The sequence below is a fragment of the Scyliorhinus canicula genome, chromosome 22 (assembly GCF_902713615.1).
Source record: "Scyliorhinus canicula chromosome 22, sScyCan1.1, whole genome shotgun sequence".
Taxonomy (NCBI): Eukaryota; Metazoa; Chordata; class Chondrichthyes; order Carcharhiniformes; family Scyliorhinidae; genus Scyliorhinus; species Scyliorhinus canicula.
Window position 1 is genome coordinate 7,195,366 of NC_052167.1, and position 26,500 is coordinate 7,221,865.

Consider the following 26,500-nt stretch of genomic DNA (forward strand, 5'->3'; position numbering starts at 1 on the left):
GTTAGGGCTTTCTAACACTCAGGCAACTGTGGCTCAGTAGGTTGCAAGGTTCCAGGTTCAAGTCTTACGCCAAGAATGAAGCACAGAAATTAAGGCTGACGTCCTGCGTTGCATCGTCAGTCGTGCTGTTTTTTGGGTGAGGTGTTAAACTGAGGCCCCACCTGCTTCCTAGGGTGGGTGTAAAAAAGAACCCATGGAGTTGTTTCAGAGAAGACCAGGAAAGATCTCCCCAGTGCCCCGGCTAATATTTATTCCTCAGATTATCTGGTCGTGATTAGGCTGTTCATGGTTGTTGCATGATCATACCTCAAAAGGCACTTAATTTACTGTAGAACGCTTTGAGATATCTGATAATCATGAAATATAAATGCAAGTCTTCCTTTTTTTCACTACCATCTTCTCTCACCAATCCGCAAATGGCTAGATTTATTAAATTAAACTTGGCAATTGTGCACAGAGATTGGTTGGCCTGATCTTTTATTGTTCAGCGAGCAAGCTAATAAACCAGGGGCTGGTTTAGCTCACTCAGCTAAATCGCTGGTTTTTAAAGCAGACCAAGCAGGCCAGCAGCACGGTTCGATTCCCGTACCAGCCTCCCCGGACAGGCGCCGGAATGTGGCGACTAGGGGCTTTTCACAGTAACTTCATTGAAGCCTTTTCGTGACAATAAGCGATTTTCATTTCATTTTTCATAATAGTGTGTGCCAAAGTAAACCAGATAAATGGGAGCAAAACAGAAGCATGCATTAGTTCACTTCACTTTTGAACCGATGACAGTATGTAACAAACTCAAGCATATCTGAGAATATTTCACAAATATTCAGCCCATTATAGGTACCAACGTGAAGCTGACATTTACTGTGCAGTATAATACCACTGATCGAAGAATTTGCAGCATTCGATTTGGCTGATGCCTGTTGTTGACACAATGAAAACAATCTCATCATTACAAACGCAAGACACTGCGAATTCTGGAAATCCAAAATGAAACCAGAGAACACCGGGAATACTGAGCAAGCCAGGCAGCATCCGTGGAGAGGGAAACAATTAAAGTCTCAAGTTGCGACTAGCTCTATTGCTTTAATTTCAATCTCAGAGAAGCTTTATAATATAATACACCTATACTACTCCTTTCGCTTAACAATTACACAAGTTTTAGGATTGACATGGATTACAAAGTACATCTCAAGCTACAACAGTCTCATTAACACAAAGTCCCTTTTAAGCACATAAGATGATGTTGGTCAAATACACTCCCCACACTGAACCCAAGCTAGTATTTGTGAATTTCTCTCCAGGATCCCCCAGATGATTGTCACAAGTGTTTCCAAACTCCATTCACAAAAACAGCCGTCAAAATCTTCTCTCAGACTTGTGCTTTTCCCTAGCGGTTTGCATTCCAAAATCCAGCCCATGTTTTCCAAATGACCTTTGAAACAAAAGCTTCTGCTCCACTTTGAACAGCAATTCCAGTCCAGCATTTTACACCAATCCCATTGGGATTTCTTTGCCTTGACCGGTGTGCAAACTGTTCAAAATCACTTCGAATCTCGATTCCCACACTGTAGTAAAATGGCATCACACATTTTTAAAAACGTATTTTAAGGGTGCTGTTGCACTTATCGTTACTGCAAATGTCATTCAACTGGGTTTCAACTTACAAACCTGGTGACTGTAATTATCAGTCAGCCAAGGGCCAGAATTATCAGGAATTTTTATGAGAATTATTCATTAATTCACTTGTGTTATGACTCTGGGGCATGTGGGTCTGGAATTGACCGCGCACTTGCCCAGGGTAGAGTAACAACAGAAACATTAAATTAAACCCACTTAAAAGTATACCTTATTTCTAATATTTGCCAACACAAATATAAATCCCTGAAGACTACCTTTGTTTTCCTCACACTGCTCACTATTATAGTTTAAATTGGAAAACTTGGGTAAAGAACAGATAAATGCCAGCAAAGCCGAGGAGCATAGGAGTCACGAGAAAATAAAGGAACGAGTGTGGATGGCTGCGGCCTTGGGTTTAAAGGCCTGTGATAGGTGAGATGAAGGGAAACATGTGGTTCCACAGTTTAGAGGTTGTTCAACGCAACAAGGGAGGAGGATTCCCTGAGACCAGAGTATTACAGCCTCTGCCACAGCAGTGAAAAGGTGGGAAAAGGGCCCCATCAACAGGCACAAATTGTTACACCTTCTTACAATTTAGATGTCAATTGAAAAATCAAGCATAGTAGCAAATCGTACAACTGTGGCCTTCATTTTTCTTAGAGCCTTACTGCTAAAACTCCCAAGAACACAAAACTTCAGTTACTCGGTCATGCCAAACACAAAGATTGAGTAGAAGGAATATTAACTACTTTGTACATTATAGAAATCAAAGAATGTAAATTCCTAAACAGTCAGCAGCTCCCATCACAGACCTTGGTCAGTGGTGCAGTCGCTGAATTAGAATTAGAATTAGAATTAGAACAGTACAGCACAGAACAGGCCCTTCGGCCCTCAATGTTGTGCCGAGCAATGTTCACCCTACTCAAGCCCACGTATCCACCCTATACCAGTAACCCAACAACCCCCATTAACCTTATTTTTTAGGACACTAAGGGCAATTTAGCCTGGCCAATCCACCTAACCCGCACATCTTTGGACTGTGGGAGGAAACCGGAGCACCCGGAGGAAACCCACGCACACACGGGGAGGACGTGCAGACTCCGCACAGACAGTGACCCAGCCGGGAATCGAACCTGGGACCCTGGAGCTGTGAAGCATTTATGCTAACCACCATGCTACCGTGCTTCCCCAAAGCAAGACATAACAAATAATAACCAGGTGGAAAGAAGTGACAGTCACAGTGTAATGCTGACTGCTTCTCCTAGCTCAGAAATCCTGATCGCAAACAGTCTACATATCTACATAACTTTTGTATCTTCTTGCAGTTTCCAGTTGCAGCACTAGGGTGAATTTTCATTTAGAAGTCTACATGAGAGACTGTTAAGACTGGTTATTTTAAACACTTTATGTTCATTGTTCTGTAGGGCACAATCTAACCAACGGGTAGTATTGGAAATTGAGGAGTAGCACAGTGGCTAGCACTTCTGCCTCACGGGGACTCGGGTTTGATCCCGGCCCTGGGTCACTGTCCATGTGGTTTGCACATTCTCCCCGTGTCTGCGTGGGTCACAACCCAAACAAATGTGCAGGGTAGGTGGATTGGCCACGCTGAATTGCCCCTTAGTTGGATAAAAAAATAATTTTAACAAAAGTATTGGAAATTGAAGTTATTGCAATTTAATTTCACTTCCTAAATGAAGTTAATACATGTGTGAGCGATACAAGAGTATATTTTCTTTATGGTCATGTTATTCTTCTAAATTTTTAAAGCGTGCCTGGTATGAAGAGGGTGTATCTCCCACAGTAAACTAATCAATAAAGAAAATTAACATGTCACCGTTTTTTCTGTAACACAAATAGATTTTAAAAAATACAACTCTCCATAAAATCTTGCACCATGAAGTTCTCATTCTGTCCACCGTGTCCATGCTGGCTGCTCGAAAAGTTCCCCGACATTTGCAAGACCCTCAGCAGAGGGGCTTTTTAAAAAGGTATCCATTTCAGTAAACCTGCTCAGGGCTGGGAGCACATTTCCACACTGGGAAATAATGAACAACAGATCCATAAATAACTGCATTCATTAAAGTTTGCCAGCATCCAAAGTCCACAGAAGTCACAGGGAGGTCAGTTCTCAGTTTCCAACTCCTGTTGAGAGCTCATCTCAAGGCATCAATGCCAAATGAAATGCTTGACTTGGCTGACCCAAATGAAGATATGGGAGATGAAGGTCAGAGCCAGTTAAAACAGTCTTTAAATAGAAAACCTTATGAGGGAGCAGGCAGAGGGGAACGGGCAGCACCGTAGCATTGTGGATTCCACAATTGCTTCACAGCTCCAGGGTCCCAGGTTCAATTCCGGCTTGGGTCACTGTCTGTGCGGAGTCTGCACATCCTCCCTGTGTGTGCGTGGGTTTCCTCCGGGTGCTCCGGTTTCCTCCCACAGTCCAAAGATGTGCAGGTTAGGTGGATTGGACATGATAAATTGCCCTTAGTGTCCAAAATTGCCCTTAGTGTTGGGTGGGGTTACTGGGTTATGGGGATAGGGTGGAGGTGTTAACCTTGGGTAGGGTGCTCTTTCCAGGAGCCGGTGCAGACTCGATGGGCCGAATGGCCTCCTTCTGCACTCTAAATTCTATGAAATGTCCCATGTGATCTGTAGCTCTGAAATAAATCTTGACCCTTTAGTATTAATATGCGCAGCAGTGGAGGGTTTAAGAGCAAATTGAGAACCATTTGAAAATGAATTGGGCAATATGTGTCTACTCAGACAATGTGTTTCATGTAAGGCCATGTAGTTTGTGAAATTGAGCTTCATCAGATATAGCAAATCCCTCACATTCTCACCAATAAAGCAATCCACCTTAAAAAAGTTTGAGATGACTCTTGTCCCTTGAGGGCAGCGCTAACACCTGTCGATAGTCTTTGGACACATGGCTGATAGTGGGAACAACATCCAATGCTTTGTTCAGCATCAAGCTTACGGAGCAGGATTTGAAATTGTGAATGGAATTGACCAGGTGATTCTGATAAAGAGAAGGCTGGGACTGACATAGAGGGTGCTCCTTCTGACTAATCCCACATTCCAGGCTGAAGCGCAGATACAGACTAGGATGGGGGAAGAGGAGAGGTTGGGGGAGAATCACATTTTTTTTGCAAGCAAAATCTCAAATAAACAGAAACCATGTCGCGTGTGGAAAGCTCGTGAATAAAAGTAAAATTGAAATTTCTATTTACAACAGTTAAACCTTGCATTGAATTTAAAACAAACAATTTTAAGGTGCAATAATCACAAATTAAATGAAAATGCATTAGCATTGTTTCTCCTGAGCTACTAAAGTACAAGATTCAGTTTTGCTTGTATTAAAATGTAACATCAGGATGAGAAATTAATGATATATTTGAACAAACACTTACTTCATATTTCGAGCAGAATGTATTCATCCACATTACACAATGCATGTTCGGTTTCTTTCAGCTAATCAGGCCAGATGCAACCGTAGAAAAGACAGTGCCAAGGTAATGGAAAAGTTAATCATATCATCGTATAGCACCCTTGCTGGGGTAATGAAAGGGCAGGGAGGGATCTGCTGCTCAAACATTAAGCAACAAGTTTTCTACAAATTTGCCATGGAAACGTTACATTTCCAAGAAGCCTTTGTGGTGAATGTAATATAGATGTATATATGTTAATTCACACTGTCTTTGTAAGCGCAGTAGCGCTATCCTACCACTAGGGGGAGTAGCGCTGGGAGCACTCAGGAACTTGTACTGGGTGCGGAGTATATAAAGCAAGGAAATTAAGTAAACCGTTATAAATCACTGCCTTAACTGGGGCAGTGTGTCCAATTCTGGGAATGTCACGTTAGGAAGTCCTTGGAGCGGGTGTGAATTACCAATATGATATGAGGGATGAAGGTCTTCACTTGTGTGCACACTGGAGCAGAGAAAACTTTAAAAATATTTTTTTATTCTCCTTTTTCACATTTCTCCCAAATTTGCACCCAACAATAAACAATAATCAGTAACGAATGTAATGTCAATAACAACGATCCCATCCTCCCACCAAACCCCAGACATTGGGCCGCATGTTAACATAAATAAATGACAAAAAGGAATCAGGAATCACCCTTAGTCACCATTAACACATACAGTCCCCCAACCCCCAACCCTCCCAGCCCCCCCTCCCCCAACCCTCCCAGCCCCCCCTCCCCCAACCCTCCCAGCCCCTCCTCCCCCCACCCCCCCCTCCCCAACCCTCCCAGCCCCTCCTCCCCCCAACCCCCCCTCCCCAACCCTCCCAGCCCCCCCTCCCCAACCCTCCCTCCCCCAACCCTCCCAGCCTCCCCTCCCCCAGCCCTCCCAGCCCCCCCTCCCCCCAACCCCCCCTCTCCCAACCCTCCCAGCCGCCCCTCCCCCAGCCCTCCCAGCCCCCCCTCCCCCCACCCCCCCCTCTCCCAACCCTCCCAACCCCCCTCCCCCAACCCTCCCAACCCCCCCTCCCCCACAGCCCCAACCCTCCCAGCCCCCCTCCCCCAACCCACCCTCCCCTCCCCAGCCCCCCCTCCCTAGCCCCCCCTCCTTCCCAACCCTCCCAGCTCCCCTCCCCAGCCCCCCCTCCCTAGCCCCCCCTCCTCCCCAGCCCCCCTCCCCTCCCAGCCCCCCTCCCCAGCCCCCCTCCCCAGCCCCCCTCCTCCCCAGCCCCCCCTCCCCAACCCTCCCAGCCCCCCCTCCCCCACCCCCACCCTCCCAGCCCCCATCCTCCCAGCCCCCATCCCAGCCCCCCTCCCCCAATCCACCCTCCCAGCCCCCCTCCCAGCAGCCCCCCTCCCCCCCTCCAACCCCCCCTCCCAGCCCCCCTCCCCCCAACCCTCCCAGCCCCCCGAACGTTTGATGAGATGCAATTCTCGAAAGTGCATAATGAATAACGCCCATGAATTGTAGAACCCCTCCATCCTTCCCCTCAGTTCAAATTTGACCTTTTCAAGCATTAAGAATTCCAGCAGGTCCCCCTGCCATGCCAGTGCACGGGGTGGAGAGGTTGATCTCCACCCTAACAGGATCCGCCTTCGGGTGATCAACAAGGCGAAGGCTGCAACATCTGCCTCTGCACCCGTTTCCAACCCCGGCTGGTCCGACACCCCGAATATGGCCTCCAGGGACCCAGGTCCAGTTTAACGTGCACCACTTTCGAGATTATCTTAAACACCTCCTTCCAGTAATCCTCCAGCTTTGGACAGGACCAAAACATATGAACGTGGTTTGCAGCCCCCCTCCCCCCCGCAACGTTCACAACGTTCACATCTTCTACTCCTTCAAAGAATCGGCTCATCCTCGCCCTCGTGAGGTGTGCTCTATACACTACCTTCAGCTGTATCAGCCCCAACCTCGCGCACGAGGTTGCCTTCCTCCCACTTTGCCTTGATCTCTTCTAGCCGCGCCTTCTCCTCCTCCAAAATAGCCCCGTAAACCATTGACACTACCCCCTTCTCTAGTCCCCCTGTCGTCAGCACCTCCTCCAGCAATGTGGAGACCGGCTCCACCAGGAAGCTCTGTATCTCCTTTCTGGCAAAGTTTCAAACCTGCATGTATCTGAATATTTCCCCCTGCTCCAGCCCATACTTCGTTTCCAGCTCCTTCAATCTCGCAAAATGACCCCCAAGAAATAAATCTTTTAGTGTCCTAATTCCTTTCTCCTCCCATCTCTGAAAATTTCCATCCCACTTCCCTGGCTCAAATCTATGGTTCCCCCAAATCGGCATTTCCCTTGACCCTGCCCCCAACCCGAAGTGCTGTTGAAACTGCCTCAAAATTCTCAACAAAGCTATTATTACCAGACTCCCTGAGTATCTCCCTGGGGCCGTCAGGAGCGGCGCTGTTGCTAACGCCTTCAATCCCGACCCCCTACCCAAACTCTCCGCCATTCTGATCCATTGGGAGTCATCCCCTCTGACCCAGCTCCGTACCTTCTCCACATTCGCCGCCCAGTAATAATACATCAGGTTCGGAAGACCCAAACCCCCTGCCTGCCTTCCTCTCCGTAGTAGCACCTTTTAAATTCTGGCCACCTTCCTTCCCCATATGAACAAGATAATCATCCCTCAATCTCTAAAAAATCCCTTTCGCAGGAAAATTGGCAGGCATTGAAAAATAAACAGAAATCGCGGCAACACGTTCATTTTAACTGCCTGTACCCGACCCGCCAGTGACAGAGGGAGACCATGCTGCCTTGCCAGATCAGCTTTCACCCTCCCCACCAAACTAGAAATGTTATACCAACGGAGCCCCCCCCCCCCCCCCCCCCCCCCCCAATCTTGGGAAACCTGCAGCCCCAGGTATCTAAAGTGAGTCCCTGCCCTACGGAATGGCAGCCCCCCTACCCCTGCCCCCACCCCTGGCCGAGACATCACAAAATACTCACTCTTGTCCAGATTTAATTTGTCCCCCGAGAAAGACCCAAACACCCGAAGCAGCTCCAGTATTCCCCCTATTGACACACTTGGTTCCGACACGTACAATACTAAGTCATCGGCATATAAGGACACCCTATGCTCTATCCCTTTCCATACCCCCAAACCTCTTAATGCGATGGTCAATGGCTCAATCACGAGTGCAAACAGCAGGGGGACATAGGACGTCCCTGCCTCGTCACACGGTGGAGAGGAACGTATTCTGAGCTGGTATTATTTGTGCGAACACTCGCCCTCGGCTCCTTATATAATAGCTTTACCCAGTCCACAAATCTGGGTCCAATTCCAAACCGCTCTGGAACTGCCATCAAGTACCCCCATTCTACCCGGTCAAACGCTTTCTCGGCGTCCAATGCCACAACTACCTCTGTTTCCTTCCCCTCCACCGGTACCATAACGACGTTCAATACCCTTCTAATGTTCGAAAAGAGCTGCCTCCCTCTCACAAACCCTGTCTGATCTTCACCTGTCACCTTTGGGAGGCACTCCTCCAGCCTACTTACCAGTACCTTCGCGTCCACGTTTAAAAGTGATATGTGCCTATACAACACACACTCCGTCAGATCCTTATCTTTCTTAAGTATCAAGGAAATCGATGCCTGCCCCAAGGTTTGTGGTAACACCTCCTTCCCTATGGCCTTCTCAAACAGCCCCACCATCAACGGTACCAGCTTATTTTTGAATTTTTTATAATATTCCACCGGAAACCCATCCGGCCCTGCCACCTTCCCTGACTGCATCCTCCCAATCGCACCTTTTATCTCCTGCTCCATTATCGCTCCTTCTAATGTAGCCCTGTCCCCCTCCCCTAACCTCGGGTACTCCAACCCATCTAGAAATTCCTGCATCTCCCGGCCTCCCCCAGGTGGCTCTGACCTGTACAACCTCTCATAGAATTCCTTAAAGACCTTGTTAATCTGATCTGGAGCTACGACCAACTTCCCTGCCCTGTCCCGCACCTGGGCGATTTCCCTTGCCGCAGTCTCTCTACGGAGCTGACCCGCCAACACACGGCCCGTCTTCTCTCCATACTCGTAAACTGCCCCCTTGCTCACCTCAATTGGAGTACCGCTTTCCTGGTAGATAGTGGGTCAAAGTTCACCTGGAGTTCCTTCCTCTTTTTCATAAGGACCAATGCCTTTAAAGCCTCCCAGACAACCGCCTTGACACCTCACCCGTGCAGTTAAAACGAGCATATTCCTCAATTACTTTTTCAATTTTGTCACAAAACCCTCGGTCCCCCATCTAACTTTCACCCTGGTCTCTGTACCATCCCCTTCTCCAGTACCATATCCACCCAATGCGGAGCATGATCTGATATTGCAATTGTCGAGTACTCCGACTCATTTACCCCAGCCAGCAGCGCCTTCCCCACCCTGAAAAAGTCAATCCGCGAGTACACCTTATGGACCGCTGAGAAAAACAAGTACTCCTGCTCCCTCGGGTGCAGAAACATCCAAGGGTCCACCCCTCCCATTTCCACCATTAGCCCAGCCGGCGCCTTCGACCCCCCTGACGGAGCCAGCGAGCGCGGCGATGACCTGTTCAATTTTGGCTCCTGCACCAAGTTCCAGTCCCCACCCCCCCACTATCAGTTTGTGTGTGTCCAAGTCAGGGATGGTCCCAAACACCTTCTTTGCGAATCCCACATCGTCCCTCTCAGGACCATATACATTTAACAGGGCCACGAGCCTCCCCTCCAGCACCCCTGTCATAATTACGTACCTACCCCCCTGATCTGCAACCACCTTCTCCACTTCGAATCGTACTCTTTTGCTGACCATTACCGCGACCCCTCGAGCTCTTCCGTCAAATCTAGAATGAAACACCTGACTAACCCAGCCCTTTTTAAGTCTCACTTGGTCCTTCACCCTCAGGTGAGTCTCCTGCAGCATTGCTACATCTGCCTTCAAACTTTTAAGGTGCGCAAGCACCCTTGACTGGGCCTCCCAACCCCCTCACATTCTACGTGACTGTCTTAACTGGGAGTCTCTTACCCCCCTTCTTATCGACCATCATCATACCACCGGGCCCTGCCCAGTGAGCCTGACCTGCCCCTTTCCATTATTAACATCGAACCCCCTCCCCCTCCCTCCCCGAATTCCCTTCCCCTCGAGAAAATCTGGAGCAGAGAAAATAAAGGGAGATTTAATAGCGGAGTTCAAAATTAGGAGGATTTTTGATGAGGGAATAGGAGCAACTGTTTCCATTAGAAACCAGAGCCACGGATTTATGATTAGCAGATCCAGATGTGACATGAAGATGAACGGTTTGTCAACTGAGTAATCACAGAATCGTATAGCTCAGGAAGTGGCCAATTGGCCCCACATGTATGCACCAGCTCTCCAAATGAGCAATTTACCCAGTGCCGTTCCATTGCCTTCTCCCTGTGACCCTATATATTCTTATATCAAATCTCCTGTCAGCCTTGTCTACGCTAAGGAGAAATAGTCCCTGCTTTTCCAAACTATCGGCATAACTCAAGTTCTCCATCCAAGGAACCATCCTGGTGAATCTTTTCTGCATTCTCTCCAATACCTTCAGATCTTTCCTAAAGTGCGGCACCAAAAACTGAAGGCAGCTGAGGTCAAACTAGTGTCTTATGCAAGTTCAACGTAACATCTTTGCTCTTTTATTCTCTGTGCCTAATGTCTTCACAATTGTAATGTTGGGAAACAGACACCCTAAAGTCCCACAAACAGTAAGGAGAGTGTTTTAATTTGATTTAGTGGTGTTGGTTGAGGGATGAATGATGACCTCGACGGTGTGAAATACTCCCCTATTCTTCTTCAAAAAAATACTGCCATGGATTCCTTTACATCAAGCTTTTTCAAAATGGGGGTCGCAGGCGTGGTGCTCGGTTAGCACTGCTGCCTCATGACGCCAAGATCCCAGGTTCGATCCCGGCTCTGGGTCACTGTCTGTGTGGAGTTTGCACATTCTCCCTGTGTTTGCGTGGGTTTCGCTCCCTCAACCCAAAGATGTGCAAGTTAGGTGGATTGCCTGCCCTTTAATTGGAAAAAAAAAATTGGGCACTCTAAAAATTTTTTTTAAAAAAAAGTCGTGGTGCTAAGGGTCACGGTGTTCCGAATCCATCAACCTCTAACGCAGTTTCCCAATGTCAGCATTCAGATGCCTGCAGGGAATATTCTGCCTAAAACATCAATTCAGTCCTCTAAAGGGAGTAATTACTTGATGGATTTCCGACAAGCCTTGCATTCCCCCCCCCACCACCCCAACCTCTTCCCGGTGGTGGCTCCGGGCCGCAACACGTTCAGCGGATTCTCCTCTCCTGGCCAAAGCTGCGGCTCAAGACATGGTCCATCTGCACTTCAATCCCCCTGGACCAGGACCCCATGTGTTCTATTTGGTCCAGTGGACGACATCAAGGGGACTATACACCCCCCTCCAGGAGACCATCCTGCAGCAGAAAGACCATCATAAAACAGAAGACCATCAGAGAACTCACTGCCAAGCTCAGCAGATCTGATTAATAAACGGTTAGTTTGTCAGATGTCTGTGGGTCAGTGTTAGTGCTGTCAGCCAGTGTTAGTGCTGTCAGCATTCATCAATATTGGTGAACTTGTTTCTAATAGTACTTTGAATCTAAATAACCTGCATCAAATAATTGAATTGCATTTAAGCCAATTATAAATCAGGATTTTAGTATCATTATCCTCAGATTTATGGCTGTTTTATTTATAAGAACCACATATGGCTCTCTCCCACCTTGTTCTCCTCACTTCAGTCTTCTTCCTTCACTTCTTTGATTCCTCAAGGCAGTGTCCCACAATGAATGCAGGTTCACATTTGTTGGCATCTCTCCAGTATCTCTCATGAGTAACTAGCCTTCATGTGTGACCCTGGACAGTGGACCATATAAGATGGGAGGATATCATAGGCATACATGATCCTGTCCTCACACAATGATGACATAAATTCAATGCACCAGAAGCTACTGGATAGTGAGTAAGAGCAGGTAAACTAGATCATTTATTTTCCCTCCCTTTCCTGGGGCAATAGTATCGCAGGATAGGCTGGGTTAGCAAACGTGACGTGGGTCCCAAAGGTCGACAAGTTGGCAAAAGTGGTCCTGGGAAAAAAAGTTTGAAAAACACTGCTTTACATGGTCCTGAGGGAGCAGAAAGGGCATTGATTTAGTGTCACATCTGAAAGATGACATTTCTGACTGTACAGCATCAGTTCTGCACTATGTGTCAGCCAGTCTCTGTAGTGGATTCTTTTGACTCGAGGCAAGTATTACCATCGAATCTCAACTGACATCTTAAAACATCTTGTGGATGTTCATTCCACCGAGGGCTTTATACTTCCGCAGTGTCTTATTTGTAAACAGATATAAAGTGTAGTTTGAGATCAAAGTTTATGGAAAACTGTTCCATTGGCATTTATTATTTTGATAGCCCAGTAATCACATTACAAAGGTAGATAGCAAATCATTAAACCCGGTTAGCTATGCCCCATTTTCATTGTCTTAATGATTGCTGTAATATGCCATTGCTCCCAAGGGGGGGGGGGGGGGGGGGGGGGGGGCAGAAGGGAGGAAATTGTGCCAAATATCAATCATCTAAATACCAGTTCAGGTGTTAATGTGGTGCTTTCTCCTCAAACACATATTGGGAATTTTTGGTACAATTCTTTCTAATCACCTGGATCCAGCAGCATATGGCTCAATTCCCATCTTTGTTTAAATGTCTTGCAGATTAGTTATTAGGAGATACACTTGCACTCCAAATCACCCCAGACTGGAGTATTCTGATTGTAACTGATGAGACATTCTGGGACTGTGACCCGTGTGCTCCAGCACAGTGTGTTATGCACATTTATTTTTCCACAATACAACAAAAGTAAATTTATCTCAACTGGCTGTGCAAAACGATTTAAGAATTTACTGAACTGAGCATGGAAATTGCTCACTAGTAAATTGTCATAGTCATAGAATTTACAGAGGAGGAGGCCATTCGGCCCATCGAGTCTGCACCGGCCTTTACAAAGAGCAACCCACTCAAGCCCATGTATCTACCCTATCCCCGCAACCCAGTAGCCCCCAGTTAACCTTTTTGGACACTAAGGGCAATTTATCATGGTCAATCCACCTAACCTGCACATCTTTGGACTGGGAGGAAACCAGAGCTTCCGGAGGAAACCCACGCACACACGGGGAGAACGTGCAGAGTCCGCATAGACAGTGACGCAAGCCGGGAATCGAACCTGGAACACTGAAGCTGTGAAGCAATTGCGCTAATCACTGTGCTACCGTGCTGCCCCTCTGAAATAAAAACAGAAAAATGCTGGAAAGATTCAGCAGATCCAGCAGCATCGGTGGAGAGAGAAACAGAGTTAACGCCTCGCGGTTGTGGGGGGGGGGGGGGGGGATATGTGTCACACGGCTTCCAAACCTTAACTCGGTTTCTCTCTCCACAGATGCTGCCAAACCTACTTAAGAATTAGGAGGAGTAGGCAATTCAGCACGATCATGGCTGATCTAATCTCAACCCCACTTTCCTGCCCGTTCTCCACAACCCTTCGACCCATTACTAATTAAAAATCTGACCATCTCCTCCTTAAATTTACTCAATGTCCCGGCATCCACCCGCACTCTGGGGTAGTGAATTCCACTGGTTCATATAGCCCCTGTATCATCAGGGACCAATCCTTTGGCTTTCCGAATACTCTAAACTGACATTGCAGTCCAATACCGAGGCAGTGCTGGGATGTCAGAGATGCGCTCTTTCAGCTGAGGTTTGAACCAAGACCCTGTCCATGGTGCTCAAAATATTTGTAAAAACATCCCAACACACTGAACAAAAGAACAGGAGAGTGCTCCCAATGACCAGGCTAAGAATCCGACTTCAACCAATACCATCAAGATATTAACTTGACATTTAAGTTTATTCTGTTCGTGGAACCTTGCTGAGAAAATTGGTTGTCAAGTTGCCTTACAGAACTGCAGTAACAGCTATACATCAGAAGTAATTAATTAGTTGTGAAGAACCTTTGGGTGGTATGAGGACATGAAGGATGTCCTCTGTGTGGTTCAGAGAGCGGTTGCTTTTCATCTTAACCCTGTTGTTCATCGGGTTTGAAACAATGACAGGCTCAATTATTAGCACATTTGGATACTTTATTGCAAAAATATGAGTTGCATTTTCTAGCACTGCAATTAAATACCAATAGGTACAGAAATTTTCCAATTCACATTTGATTGGCTGTAAAAGCTGTACACATTTTAACAGTAATACATTAGCAAGAATATCAAGCTGTTACTAAGCAGACAAGTATGAAATTAGGGTAAAAATCTGTAAACAGTTTTCTACAATAAAATCTCTTAATCCCACATATGTACACCTTTAGCTTATCATTGGGAGTTCTGATCGAATATACATGAGGGTGTGAATGGCCTGGGTACTCAATGCAGAAAAGTACCTCTCCATACCCGTTCACCATGATCAACGTCATGAATCTGCAGACATTACAACAGCATTTACTGGTGACATTTCACATGGATCTTCAGCAGTTCTGGATACTGGCAAGTCACTACGAACTTTACAAGTGCCACAAAAAAAAAAATCAGAATCATACGCATTATAAAAATAACAGACGAGTAGAAGGAAATTAAAGGCAATCAGAGTCGGAGCTGTTGTGGGCCTGCAACTGAAGCTTTACCCTGATGGATGAGTCCTCTAAATATGACTGTCTTGCTGCCTTGTAACATCCTTCCAACAATCCAATATTCACACATCAATATTAACTTTTCCCAATTTCTCACACCATCGCACTCATGCCAAATGACCAGTTACACATGTGCTTCTTCAATAATTACATTTCAAGTTGCATCCTTCATTTTTTATTTTTAACAGCAGCTTCTCATCTCTGGTGGCCCTCAGTGAAACAGTACCTCTGTGCTGTCTCTCACATCAGACCTACAATCAAGTAGAATTTCAATTATATACATATATATGGGACAGTGAATAAAGTGTCAAGGTCTCTTCCATGTGGGCAGTCAGTCTGTTAACTCCTTCATGTGTGTTGTAGAAAAAAAACGAGTTGTTCACAGACGGCAAGTACGAGTACTACCTCAGGCTGCAACCAAATTTGAACTACAATTGTACTAAACCTACACTGACAGCGAATTATTTTGTGTATTGTTCATCTTTAAACCCCCTTCCGGCCCAAGAATTGACAAAGCAAAGTTGCTGCAGGTGAAGCTGACAATAATTTCCCATGCGGACACTCCACTAAAATAATTAACAGGGTTGAGAGGCAGGACAGGCCAAACAGCATACAGAAGTTGAATGGATTGATGCAATTCCTCTCCCCACTCTTTTAATGGAACTTGGATTATATTAAATGGTGAACACCTCTACTAAAATAGCAGAGAGAGCAATTTCTGTGGAACATGTTAAATATCCAGTAGCTGGGATCCTGCTGCATAGGTTTGAGCTCACCTTAAATAACGTTTGAGATATTGGAACCACCAAGACTTAAACAGAAATTGAGGTATAGTTAAAATACAACGTTCAAGTGGCCTGCTGGTATTTATTCTCATACATAACATTTCAACGTGGTAGAATTGGAATGAGTTCAATGGATTATTAAATTGCCTTCACTACAATTACATCTGAAAATGCCTGTTGCAACTCGACATGTAAATCACGAATGACATTTAGATCATTACACTGCAGGAGAGAACACTGCACTTTTTTTGTCAGTGTAAAGATCCAAATTAATAGAGGGGCTATGACAGTGATGCAGTAAAAATCAATTCTATATATCCACAAGAGAGCAGTGCAATTTTACATCCAGCATCAGAACTTTAAACACAATCCCAAACTAGTAACTGAAAAAAATGTCAGGTTTTATTATTTAAATACATTCAATCTTTAGCCTTCATCATTTTCAAATGCACTAACCCTCAAATGCACACTTCTAATTTTCAACACCACAGTTGATAAGTGATCAGTTTTACAGTGTTAACCTACTCAGTTAGTGGCAGTACCAGTGGTTATTCTAAGCAATAACCTTCTTCAAGATAAATTGCTTCTGAGACGATCATTGGCTTTGGCTGACATTAGTCGCAAAGGATCAGTGTCGAGGTTCAAACCGTGCCATGTACACAGTACAGTTTCTGCAATACACCATGGCCTCATCGATGAATACCTGCTGGCATAAAGCACACTGACGCCGCCTGGTGCCTGGCTGTGGAGTAATTTGTTCAGTCATTAGTCGACCAAAGGATGGCCGCCTTGTATAAACACCAGTACCGTTGGCCCTTGGAGTAGTATGATGGGACAAATGCCTCCTCTCACTGGGCAGAGGATGAGTATAAATAGTCTTTCTCCAATCCTCATCGGGGGGAACATCAAGACGGACTGGACCTGGAGTGTTGGAGTGTGATGATGTGTTGTATGGTGATTTTTGACGATTTACGGTATTTGCCACATTGCTGTTTTTTGGAAAAGGGTTGTGGCCAGTGCTGTGCACAGGTCGGTGATGCTCAGCAAAATGATCAGAGGAACCATAACTGTAGCTTAGCTCAGTCCTAGTCTGGTGCGGAGGCCTGTTCAATGTGGATATGCTGGATGGATCTCTGCAAATTTGTTCAACCTTCCTCTTGTCTGGCAGAACAGCTTGGTTACTGTGAGACAATCTCTGCTTGATGGTATTCTTACTCTCAATATGCACCTGATCTTTTCTGATGGGCCTCTGTTCTTTGGTCCAACTCTTCTGAAAGCGTGGCAGCGTTCCATAATTCACTGCAACACTCTGGTAGTTCTCATGGTTGAGAGCTTCACTCCGGTCAAACACAGCCAGAAATTTTTCGATGTTCTTGTCTGCTTTCACAAGAAACAGAGGAAGTTAAGCTCATAAAATTACTGGGGAATTTTGATTAGAGACGAACTGCATTAATTACACATTCGAACATCCAGCGCAAGAACTTTCATACAGGTTCCCAATCATCAATTGTGATTTTAGGGATAGCTTGCGAGAAATAGCTGTCCCAAATGATCTTCTGCCAAGGTTACGGCAGATCAGAAGAATCCTCACAGAAATTTTAACCATGGTCTGCATTTTGAATACATATTTTTTTTGAAGTCACAAAACATATTTTTATCACTGATACTTTCCCCACACGTTCACTTTCTCTATGATATTCCTCGCTGAATCTGGCTTAAAGTCTTTAGTACACAGTTGTCTGTGTTACTGGACTGTTTGGTGTCCATTATCACCTTAGATATGAGCAAAATATTGAACCTGCGTTCAATGTTAGATCAATTCAGAACAAGGAAGGCACTGTTCAAGTCTCTCACTTCCACAAGTCGCCTTTTAAATGACATAAATGCCCCCATCGATCAGCAACATTTATTACTCATCTTCGGCATAGAAGACGTCTATTTGCCACATTGCACGAACACTGACTCTCGGAAAGTGCTATCAACTTGGGTGAAAAGTTTCCCATTTTTCATCCAGTTTAACCCACCAAAATGCGTTTCTAATCAACCTGCTCCAGTTCAATTTTTAGACGCCTACAATTTGCCCTTTTCTGGTCTGGGATCTTAATCCTGATTCTTATCCTTTTCCAACTTAATATTGAATTGTATTATATTATGATCGCTACTTCCCAACGGCTCCCCACCCCGTCTTTCTCCACCTTCCCTGCCTCATTTCCTTTTTTAAAAAAATATTTTTATTGAAGTTTGTATATATTATACACTAATGCAAACAGTAAGGACAATTGTGCCGATTACAACATACATGTCAATTTCCTTTGTGCCGGTCCCCCCCACCCATTCCTTGTTTCAGGGTCCTTATCTGTACAATGAATAGTTATCTGCTATTTACAAGTGGGCGGTGCTCTCCCTTTCCCACCCCTCCCCTTTTGTTGCTGGGCCCGACCCCTCCACCCTCCTGTCCTGTTTTCGGCATTCCCTTGAGGGTTCCTTTACTTGTGGTGTTATTCTAGGCTCCCTGGCTGTTGGTTGTTTTCCAGTCTCCCCCTCCTTTTTCCTCGCATGCTCCCCCCGCCCCCTTCCTGTCTGCTCCCTGTGGTCCCGTTGGCTCTCGTGTACCCCTGCCCCCACCCTCTATTGGCTGCTGGCTTCAAACAGGTCCTGGAACAAGTTGGTGAATGGCCTCTGTGCTTTGTGGAAGCCATCCTCTGACCCTCGGATGGTGAATTTGATCTTCTTCAGGTGAAGAAATTCCAATAGGTCTGTCAGCCAGTCTGCAGCTGTGGGTGGTGCTGCTGATCGCCAGTCGAGCAGGATTCTTCAGCGGCCGATTTGAGAAGCAAAGGAAAGGGCGTCGGTCCTCTTCCCCAGAATAGTTCTGGCTGGTCTGATACCCCGAAGACTGCCACTTTTGGGCACAGCTCCACCCTCACCCCCACAATCTTGGACATAGCCTCGAAGAAGGCTGCCATGAACCCAACAAGTCTGGGGCGTGCCCAAAACATGTGGACGTGGTTTGCCGGGCCTCCCTGGCACTGTTCACATTTATCCTCCATCTCCGGGAAGAACTTGCTCATTCGGGTTCTGGTTAGGTGTGCTCTGTGCACCAACTTCAGCTGCATGAGGCTTTGCCTTGTGCAAGAGAAGGTGGAGTTGGCCCTGCACAGTGCTTTGCTCCAGAGTCCCCACCCTATTTCTGTCCCTAGCTCTGCATCCCATTTTGACCCCGAGTTTCGTCCAGTGGGGAACATGTCCTTTCTCAGAGTCGTCTATAAAGGTCCCCGCAGTTTCCCCTCCCCAGACTGTCCGCACCCAGTCACTGCTCTAGTGTTGTGTTTCTCGGGGTTCGTGGGTAAGCTGCTGTCTCCTTGCGGAGATGGTTTTTGACCTGCAGATGTCGGAGTTCATTCCCTTTTGGTAGGTCCAGTCTCTCCGTCAGCTCCTCTAAGGTCGTTAGTCTGTCACCTGTGTAAGCCCCTAAACGTCAGTGTCCTCCCCATCCTGTCTCCACCTCTAAAAGGTGGCATAGAGCATGGCTGGTGCAAACCTCGGGTTACCACAGATGGGGGCCATGATGGACACTTCAGTCAGACCAAAATGTTGCCTCATTGGGTTCCAAGTTCTCAGGGTCGCTACCACCACTGGGCTTGTTGAGTGTTTTGCTGGCGGGGATGGGAGCGCTGCTGTGGTGAGGGCCCGGAGGGTCATCCCTGTACACGAGGCCTCCTCCAACCTCACCCATTCTGTGTCGGGGTTCTTTACCCATCCCCTCACTCTTTCCACCTTGGCTGCCCAGTGGTAGTAATGCAAGTTCGGGAGGGCCAAACCTATTGAATGCAAAGAGGCTTTGGTGATGTAGATCGGTATGGATCTAAACAGGAAGAGGAGCCAGGGCAGCACGTTCATCTTGATCGTCTGCACCGTCCCCGCCAGGGAAACGGGAGTGCATCCCATCCCCATCTCATGGGTCCTTTTTAACTCACCCCACCCCAGCAAATTGGAGACATTTCAACTTCTTCTGATGAATCTGTTGAGATCAGAAAGTACGGTTATGGGCCAAGTGCTGGAAAATGGGATTAGAACAGATAGGTGCTTGATGGCCAGCACAGACAGAAGGGCCGAGTAGCTTCTTGTTGTGCTGTAAATCTCTATGTGATAAATGTAAGAAATTGGTACATGTATTCGCTGCAGTAATGGTTTTAAAAGCCTGGGTTAGTGCGTGTATATATCTCCTGCAGTAATTTTTTTTAAATCCTGGTTTAAAATACAGACTTTGTGGCTGCAGGAAGTGCAATTAAGATGTCGTAAATCTGGGTCATAATTTTTCAAGTCATGCTTATGTTAACAAAGAGAAGCCTAATGGGTTTTTGTTTTGATTTTGGGGGAGTAGATAATTAGAAACATTGTACTTAAACTTAAGTGGGTCATGGGATTTGAGTGGGATAAGGATGATGTACTAATGAGAGGAGCCAGGTCTGTAGCAGTCAGTTTTGAATTAGTTGCTAGAAGCTGCGAGTTGAACAGCAGCGTTAGCAGAAGGCGGTCAGATGCAGCATCGATCTGACACAGGGTTCTGCAAGTTACTTACTGAAAGGATCTCTCTTCAAGCAGTCTTTTAAAAGAACTATTTATCAAGAAAGCTGCAAGAAATACTGTGTTTTCTAACTGTACTTAAGAGTGGCTTTTGACCCAATGGGTTTTACTTGATTGGAGATGAAGGAGGTATCAGTTAGGAGTTATTTTTTAAAAAAATTGAGCATGCAATTATTTTTTACCAATTAAGGGGCAATTTAGTGTGGCCAATTCACCTACCCTGTACATATTTTTGGGTTGAGGGGGATGAGACCCATGCAGACACAGGGAGAATATGCAAACTCTACATGGACAATGACCTGGGGCCGGAATCAAACCTGGGACCTCAGCGCCGTGAGGCAGCAGTACTAATCACTGTGCCACTATGTCGTCCTATCAGTTAGGAGTTAAAGTGTTTCATTTTATTGTTAAGCATTGTTCCTGTTCAGTATCCTGGCAAATGTTGGCGCCTAGTCCGGGATTGTAATACTCTCCAAAACATGAGGAGTGGAGCTCAAAGCTGTGTCTGTTCCTCCACCCACTGCCCCTCAAAAAAGTGTCTTACTTTTCTTCGGGGTTCAGTTAGTGGTTGTTGTTTTTAGTTGTTGTTACTCTGACGTATTGACTGGAGTGTGAGAGTCATTTGCGGCTGCCAACAGTTGCTGATGGCGGTGGGGTGAAGGGTGTTAATGGAGAAAAAGAGCAGTAGGAAGTAAAGGAGCCTGACAACAACGTGGGGGATGGGGTGGGATTGGGAGAATGGAATAGGGGATCAGGGACTGGCTTGCAATGCACAACAAGGTCAGCAGCGCGGGTTCAATTCCTGAACCGGCCTCCCCGAAAAGGCGCCGGAATGTGGCGACTTGGGGGCTTTTCACAGTAACTTCATTGAAGCCTACTTGTGACAATAAGCGATTATTGTAATATTATTATGCCGATAGCATAGAAAGAAGTGGCGAGATGGAGGGTATAAAGGGGAAGATTAGGGCAGCACGGTGGCACAGTGGTTAGCACTGCTGTCTCATGGCGCCGTGGTCCCAGGTTCGATCCCGGCTCTGAGTCACTTGTCTGTGTGGAGTTTGCACATTCTCCCCGTGTTTGCGTGGGTTTCGCCCCCACAACACAAAGATGTGCAGTCTAGGTGAATTGGCCATGCTAAATTGCCCCTTTTTGGGTACTCTAAATTTATATGAAAAAAAGGATGGGATGGGAATGACTGAGAGGGGTGGAATGACACGGGACGGGGATGGAGATCTAAAGAAGTACTGTTGCAATAAAGGCACTAATTTCAACGCAAAAGTTTTGCAGGTCTCAGAGTACAAAAACAGCAAATGGCAAGAACCTATCAGAAATTAGAGTGCATTAATGTTTCTCAAACTGCTGCCATTTGTAGAGGCTGGGTATTATAATGCCTTGGTGTTTGGTGGAACCAATGCTATCTATTTCATTTATTGGCAGTAAACATCAAAATGTAGTCTTATATTGTAAATACACTCTCCATGCAAAGCAACTCTGTCAGTAACTTCATTACCATATTGATATTTTCAAGAGCAGCTCAGGTAACAACACAACATGGAAGGAAAACAACCAGACAAGGACAGACAGTCCTGCAAGCTTAAAAACACACACTGTGGACACACTAAAGGAGATACAAGTTGAGAAGCCAAGATTACCTGATGCTCTGTTTGCCTCACCAGCCTTGATTGGCCACAATGGATCAGACGAAAGGTGCTGTGACAGGTTGGGATGGTGCCGAGGGAAAGAGGTTAACACATGAGGATCATGGGAAGGAGTTTGGAATGTGGTCAAGGAAGAGGAACTGACCGATCTTTTCTGAGGCTCCACGTGTTTTCTCAGGGTTGTTGTTTCCTTGCAACATAAACATATGCAGAGACTTTACGTAATGGCAGAAAGAAAAATTGCCTCAAATTTATTCCCCTAAACTCCTTTACAATATTAAACAATTCACTGAGGGTTCATTAAGATTTTAAAAACTCATGTGCACAAAACATTTTCTCGCATTTACAGGTCTAAAATTGCTGCAGGAAGTTTACTCACAACACTGTGAGAAGTAGCCACAGGATTCTCTCCGTTAGGAAGAATGGTTCCACTCAGACTGCGAGCAATACGTCGGAAATTCTCTGCACTGTAATCATCACTCTCTTCATTTTCTCTTGGAGCAAATTCATTGAATTGCATCTTCTAAGGTTAGAGGAAAAAAATAAATGGGACTGATTGAACACTCAAGGCCAGCAGTGGAAGTTTATAGCAAATTAAAATACATGTCCTTTCAAAGGCAGGAGCTCAGAATAAATCCACAAAGGGCAAAAATGGGGAATTTGTGAGAAATGAATGAACAGCAATCCATTCTTATGGCATTCGGTGACCCTTGAACCGAAAGCCAGGATAATGGATAATGTTTCACATGGCTGGTCAACTATGGTGTGGAATCAGGAGAGGGAGTTTGATTGACGGATCGTATAACCTGATTGATGACAGGTGAGAGACATCAGAAAGATGTGTAAAAAGCAAAGTCTGCTAACCTCGCAGTGCCTGTGAGAAGAATTTGATAAAGATTCATGGTTGTCAGACTCTTGTTTAGGAAAGGTCTGGATAGAAACCTTGCAAGACTGGGATGAAGGCAGGGATTAGACTTGAAGGAACACAGCATCGAGCGTTGCAGCTGGAGTGGAACAGTCAACCATCGAAGATTACAGTGTAAGATATGTTAATGGAATGACTGATCAGACAGTCCACCCCCAGTACACTGTTACTCACTGATTTAGTGATACATGAACCAGGGGAATTGTACCATTACAGGGGCTGGTTTAGCTCAGTGGGCTAGACAGCTGGTTTGTGATGCAGAACAAGGCCAGCAGCGCGGGTTCAATTCCCGTACCAGCTGAGAATTCTGAATTTAGATACATAGAATTTACAGTGCGGAAGGAGGCCATTCGGCCCATCGAGTCTGCACCGGCTCTTGGAAAGAGCACCCTACCCAAGGTTAACACCTCCACCCTATCCCCATAACCCAGTAACCCCACCCAACACTAAGGGCAATTTTGGACACTAAGGGCAATTTATCATGGCCAATCCACCTAACCTGCACATCTTTGGACTGTGGGAGGAAACCGGAGTACCCAGAGGAAACCCACGCACACAAGGGGAGGATGTGCAGACTCCGCACAGACAGTGACCCAAGCCGGAATCGAACCTGGGACCCTGGAGCTGTGAAGCGATTGTGCTATCCACAATGCTACCGTGCTGCCCTCGTGTACCTGAACAGGTGCCGGAATGTGGCGACTAGGGGATTTTCACAGTAACTTTATTGCAGTGTTAATGGAAGCCTACTTGTGACAATAAAGATTTTTTTTTAGGGCACTCTCAAACAAGACCATTTTGGGGGTTTTTAAAAAACTATTTTGAACTTGAACAGACCAATTTGGGGTTACAATTTGTGCGACAATGAAGTGGTGTTTCTTCCTTTCTTTAATGTATACCGAAGTGTTTTTTTCTTCCTTTTTTCATTTAAAAAAAATCACTAATCAAATTGTTTTGTAAAAATTGTTTTCACATATTATTTGGTATGGAGTCACTGATTACTATTTGGAGTACAGCTTTGAGTTGAAGTGAAATTCCACAAAGGACTCTCATGCCGCTACAATGTAAATGATGATGTGATGCAATAGAACAACAAGCTCTTAACCTTGACTCATTTTCCGTCAATAGTTATGTCTGGCTCTTCACCAACCTTTAGACAGATCCTTCTATTGTAGTGCTTCATTTCTGCAGGATCCATAAGGAGACTGTTGCTACCCAGTAAAACAATGTTTTCATTGCCCAATTGAGCAAGATCTAACCATAATTTTCCCTATGGCAAAGTAGTTCCAACTGCTGTCATATTGAAGCAAAGTCACCACTCCCAGTGAAATAATGGAGTGACTTCTTGGGTTAGGGAAATAATGGTTCTGCCTCATCAGCAACATTGCTTGACAATCAAGCACATTTCTACTTAAAAAAACTCAAATCTTTATTGAAAAAATAAAATATTTTTTTTCAAATTGGTAGCAGTGGACTACTTTGAAATAAACAGATTCCGTAGAACTTGCACTTTAACTTCAATTCAAAAGGGCACCCCTTACCCCTAATTCACGATGGTGGTGTTTTCGAACCCCAGACCACCCATACCGATAGCCTGTCAGAAACTGTCAATTCAATGTAAATTAGAACAGATGACAGGCAATATCATACTTCATTATGAATTAGGGTATAAGGGACAATTTCTATTCACTTCTGAATATACTTTAGGATGAGAACAGACAAAAATATTTTTCCTACTGAGCTTTCAGTACCTTTGTACTGACTGGTACAGGTGTCCCATAGGATACTGCTGCATAAGCACTGCGCTCAATCTCTGCGGTTGGAGTCTTTGATCGACCTCTTCCAGGTAAAGAGGAGTGTTTTCTTGTAACTGTATGTGCAGAAACTAGAGGAAGTACAAAAATCAGGGAGACATGAATATATTAAAAGAGCTGAAAAAATAGCTAGTTATAAAGTTAGCTGTCTTTAATTAGCCGAGTCTTCAAAAGGGTCATCAACCCCCTCCCACCGAGAAAAAGTTTGAAATATGGCTCCATACATGACGTACATTGCCCACCTATGGTCAAGCATACCCTGTATCACAATATATGAACCATTAACATATTGTTCTCTGTTGCCATATTCCGATTAAGAAATTTACTGCAATTTTTCTTCTTTGGGCAAGTGCCTCTTGGAGGTTAGGACAATAGATCCCTTGGAGCATATAATATTTGTGGGATTCTCCAACATAGTAAAGTTTTCAAACTGTTACTTCAACTGAACTAAGCCTTACTTCCCTTGATATACAAGTAATCGTGAGCAGGGTACTGGCAAGAACATTACATTTTCTATCATGTAGGAGGTAACCTGAATATAAAGTATAAATTCTGCCTCCAAATGTAGTCTTGCAAAACAATAGCCAAAATTGGTTTCCTTCTTTTCACCTTTAGCGACATTGGGACTGAATACATGGCAAACCAGGTCAAAAATAGCTTTAGGCCTGACCTAGCTCTGGCAGACAATTCTTTATACATCCAGGGCACAAGTCATATTTATTAAGCTGTGGAAACTTAGCTTAGAAGTTGTTGTACTTGAGTGTTTCAATGAAAGAAATAATCGTTTTAAACTCTATTACCAAAACTGCATTAATCTTTCCAAGCACATAAACATGCATTGATTCTTGATCACTGGTAAATCTTAATGACACTCTATTCTTAAATCTGGATTGCTGACACCAACTGGAAAACAAGGAGAACTCAACAGAAGTCAAATTGAAGCTTGACCCAGGTGCCAAAGAATGCAACAGGTAATAAGCAAAGAAGGGGAAACGCTTTACAAATATGGTTATTTTATCAAAGAAAGATCAAGGTGTCATTCTCATACATGTGAAAGTAAGTAGATGTCTATGGATGGTGTCACCAAGGAATAACATGCAGGTGAGGAAGAGGAAGATGTCAAGGATGGATCCTCAGGGTTTCTAGGGGTAATGATGGAGCCATTGTTACTAAATTCCCCAGTTACGATCAACAGGTAAGAATGGAATCAAATAAAGGTACCCCTGCCAAACAGGACAATGGATGAGCGGCAATAGAGGAGGATGAGGAGTTTTACTGTTTCAGAGAAAACATGAGTGAAGAGGGATAATTGACAATGATTAGAGTCACAATGGATGGCATTTGTGACCTTGTTTAGGGATATTTTGGTACTGTGGCAAAGGCAAAAGCTTGTCTGCAGAGATTCAATCAGGGACTGGCATGAATGATAGATGTGGGTTTGGAAAGTGACAACATTATCAAGAACTTGAGAAGAAACGAAGGTTGGAAACGAGGTGGCAGTTTACAACAAACGTTTCTTCTTTTTAAAAATTGATGACAGTTTTAAAAGGGAGGATATATGTTCCATGAGGAGAGGGAACCATTTACAGGAATCTAATTTAGCGCCAGGAAAGGGAATTTGGACAAATTGCATGTGGAGACTGATGAATCTTCTGTAGTTTAGTGTGCTTTCATTTGCATAATCCACAAAGGGTTTGTAATTAATGAGCCGGACAACTCGAGGGTGCCAAGTATTGAGTTGATGGGAATAACCCAAGATGCCTTGGTGAAAACACTGATTAATCATGGTAATTAACCTTCCTTGTACAGTCAAGCTGAAGTGTTCCTCCCAACAAACTCTGCTCCTTCCAGCTAAATCTCAAGGCCCAACCAAAATATTCAATAACTGAGCAGTTTTTAATTAATTATTAAACATCCTAAAAGATAAACTCAAATTTTGAAACTTTGGAAGTGCCGTTGCTGGC

At 45.1% G+C, this 26,500-nt stretch overlaps 1 protein-coding gene across 6 annotated transcripts in view; it reads right to left on the reverse strand.

Annotated features, from left to right (window-relative positions):
• Positions 1-14,201: 14,201 nt before the first annotated feature.
• LOC119956124 (inactive ubiquitin carboxyl-terminal hydrolase 54-like) overlaps positions 14,202-26,500 on the reverse strand; it is a 150,739-nt gene continuing 138,440 nt past the window's right edge. For all 6 annotated transcript variants that reach the window (XM_038783015.1, XM_038783009.1, XM_038783014.1 and 3 more), the window contains 4 exons: positions 24,474-24,607; positions 22,180-22,323; positions 21,795-21,990; positions 14,202-16,932 (listed from right to left, as the gene is read on the reverse strand). In XM_038783015.1, the coding sequence (XP_038638943.1) occupies positions 16,184-16,932; positions 21,795-21,990; positions 22,180-22,323; positions 24,474-24,607 (1,223 nt within the window). In that variant the 3' untranslated portion in view covers positions 14,202-16,183. The remainder of the gene's footprint in view (positions 16,933-21,794; positions 21,991-22,179; positions 22,324-24,473; positions 24,608-26,500) is intronic.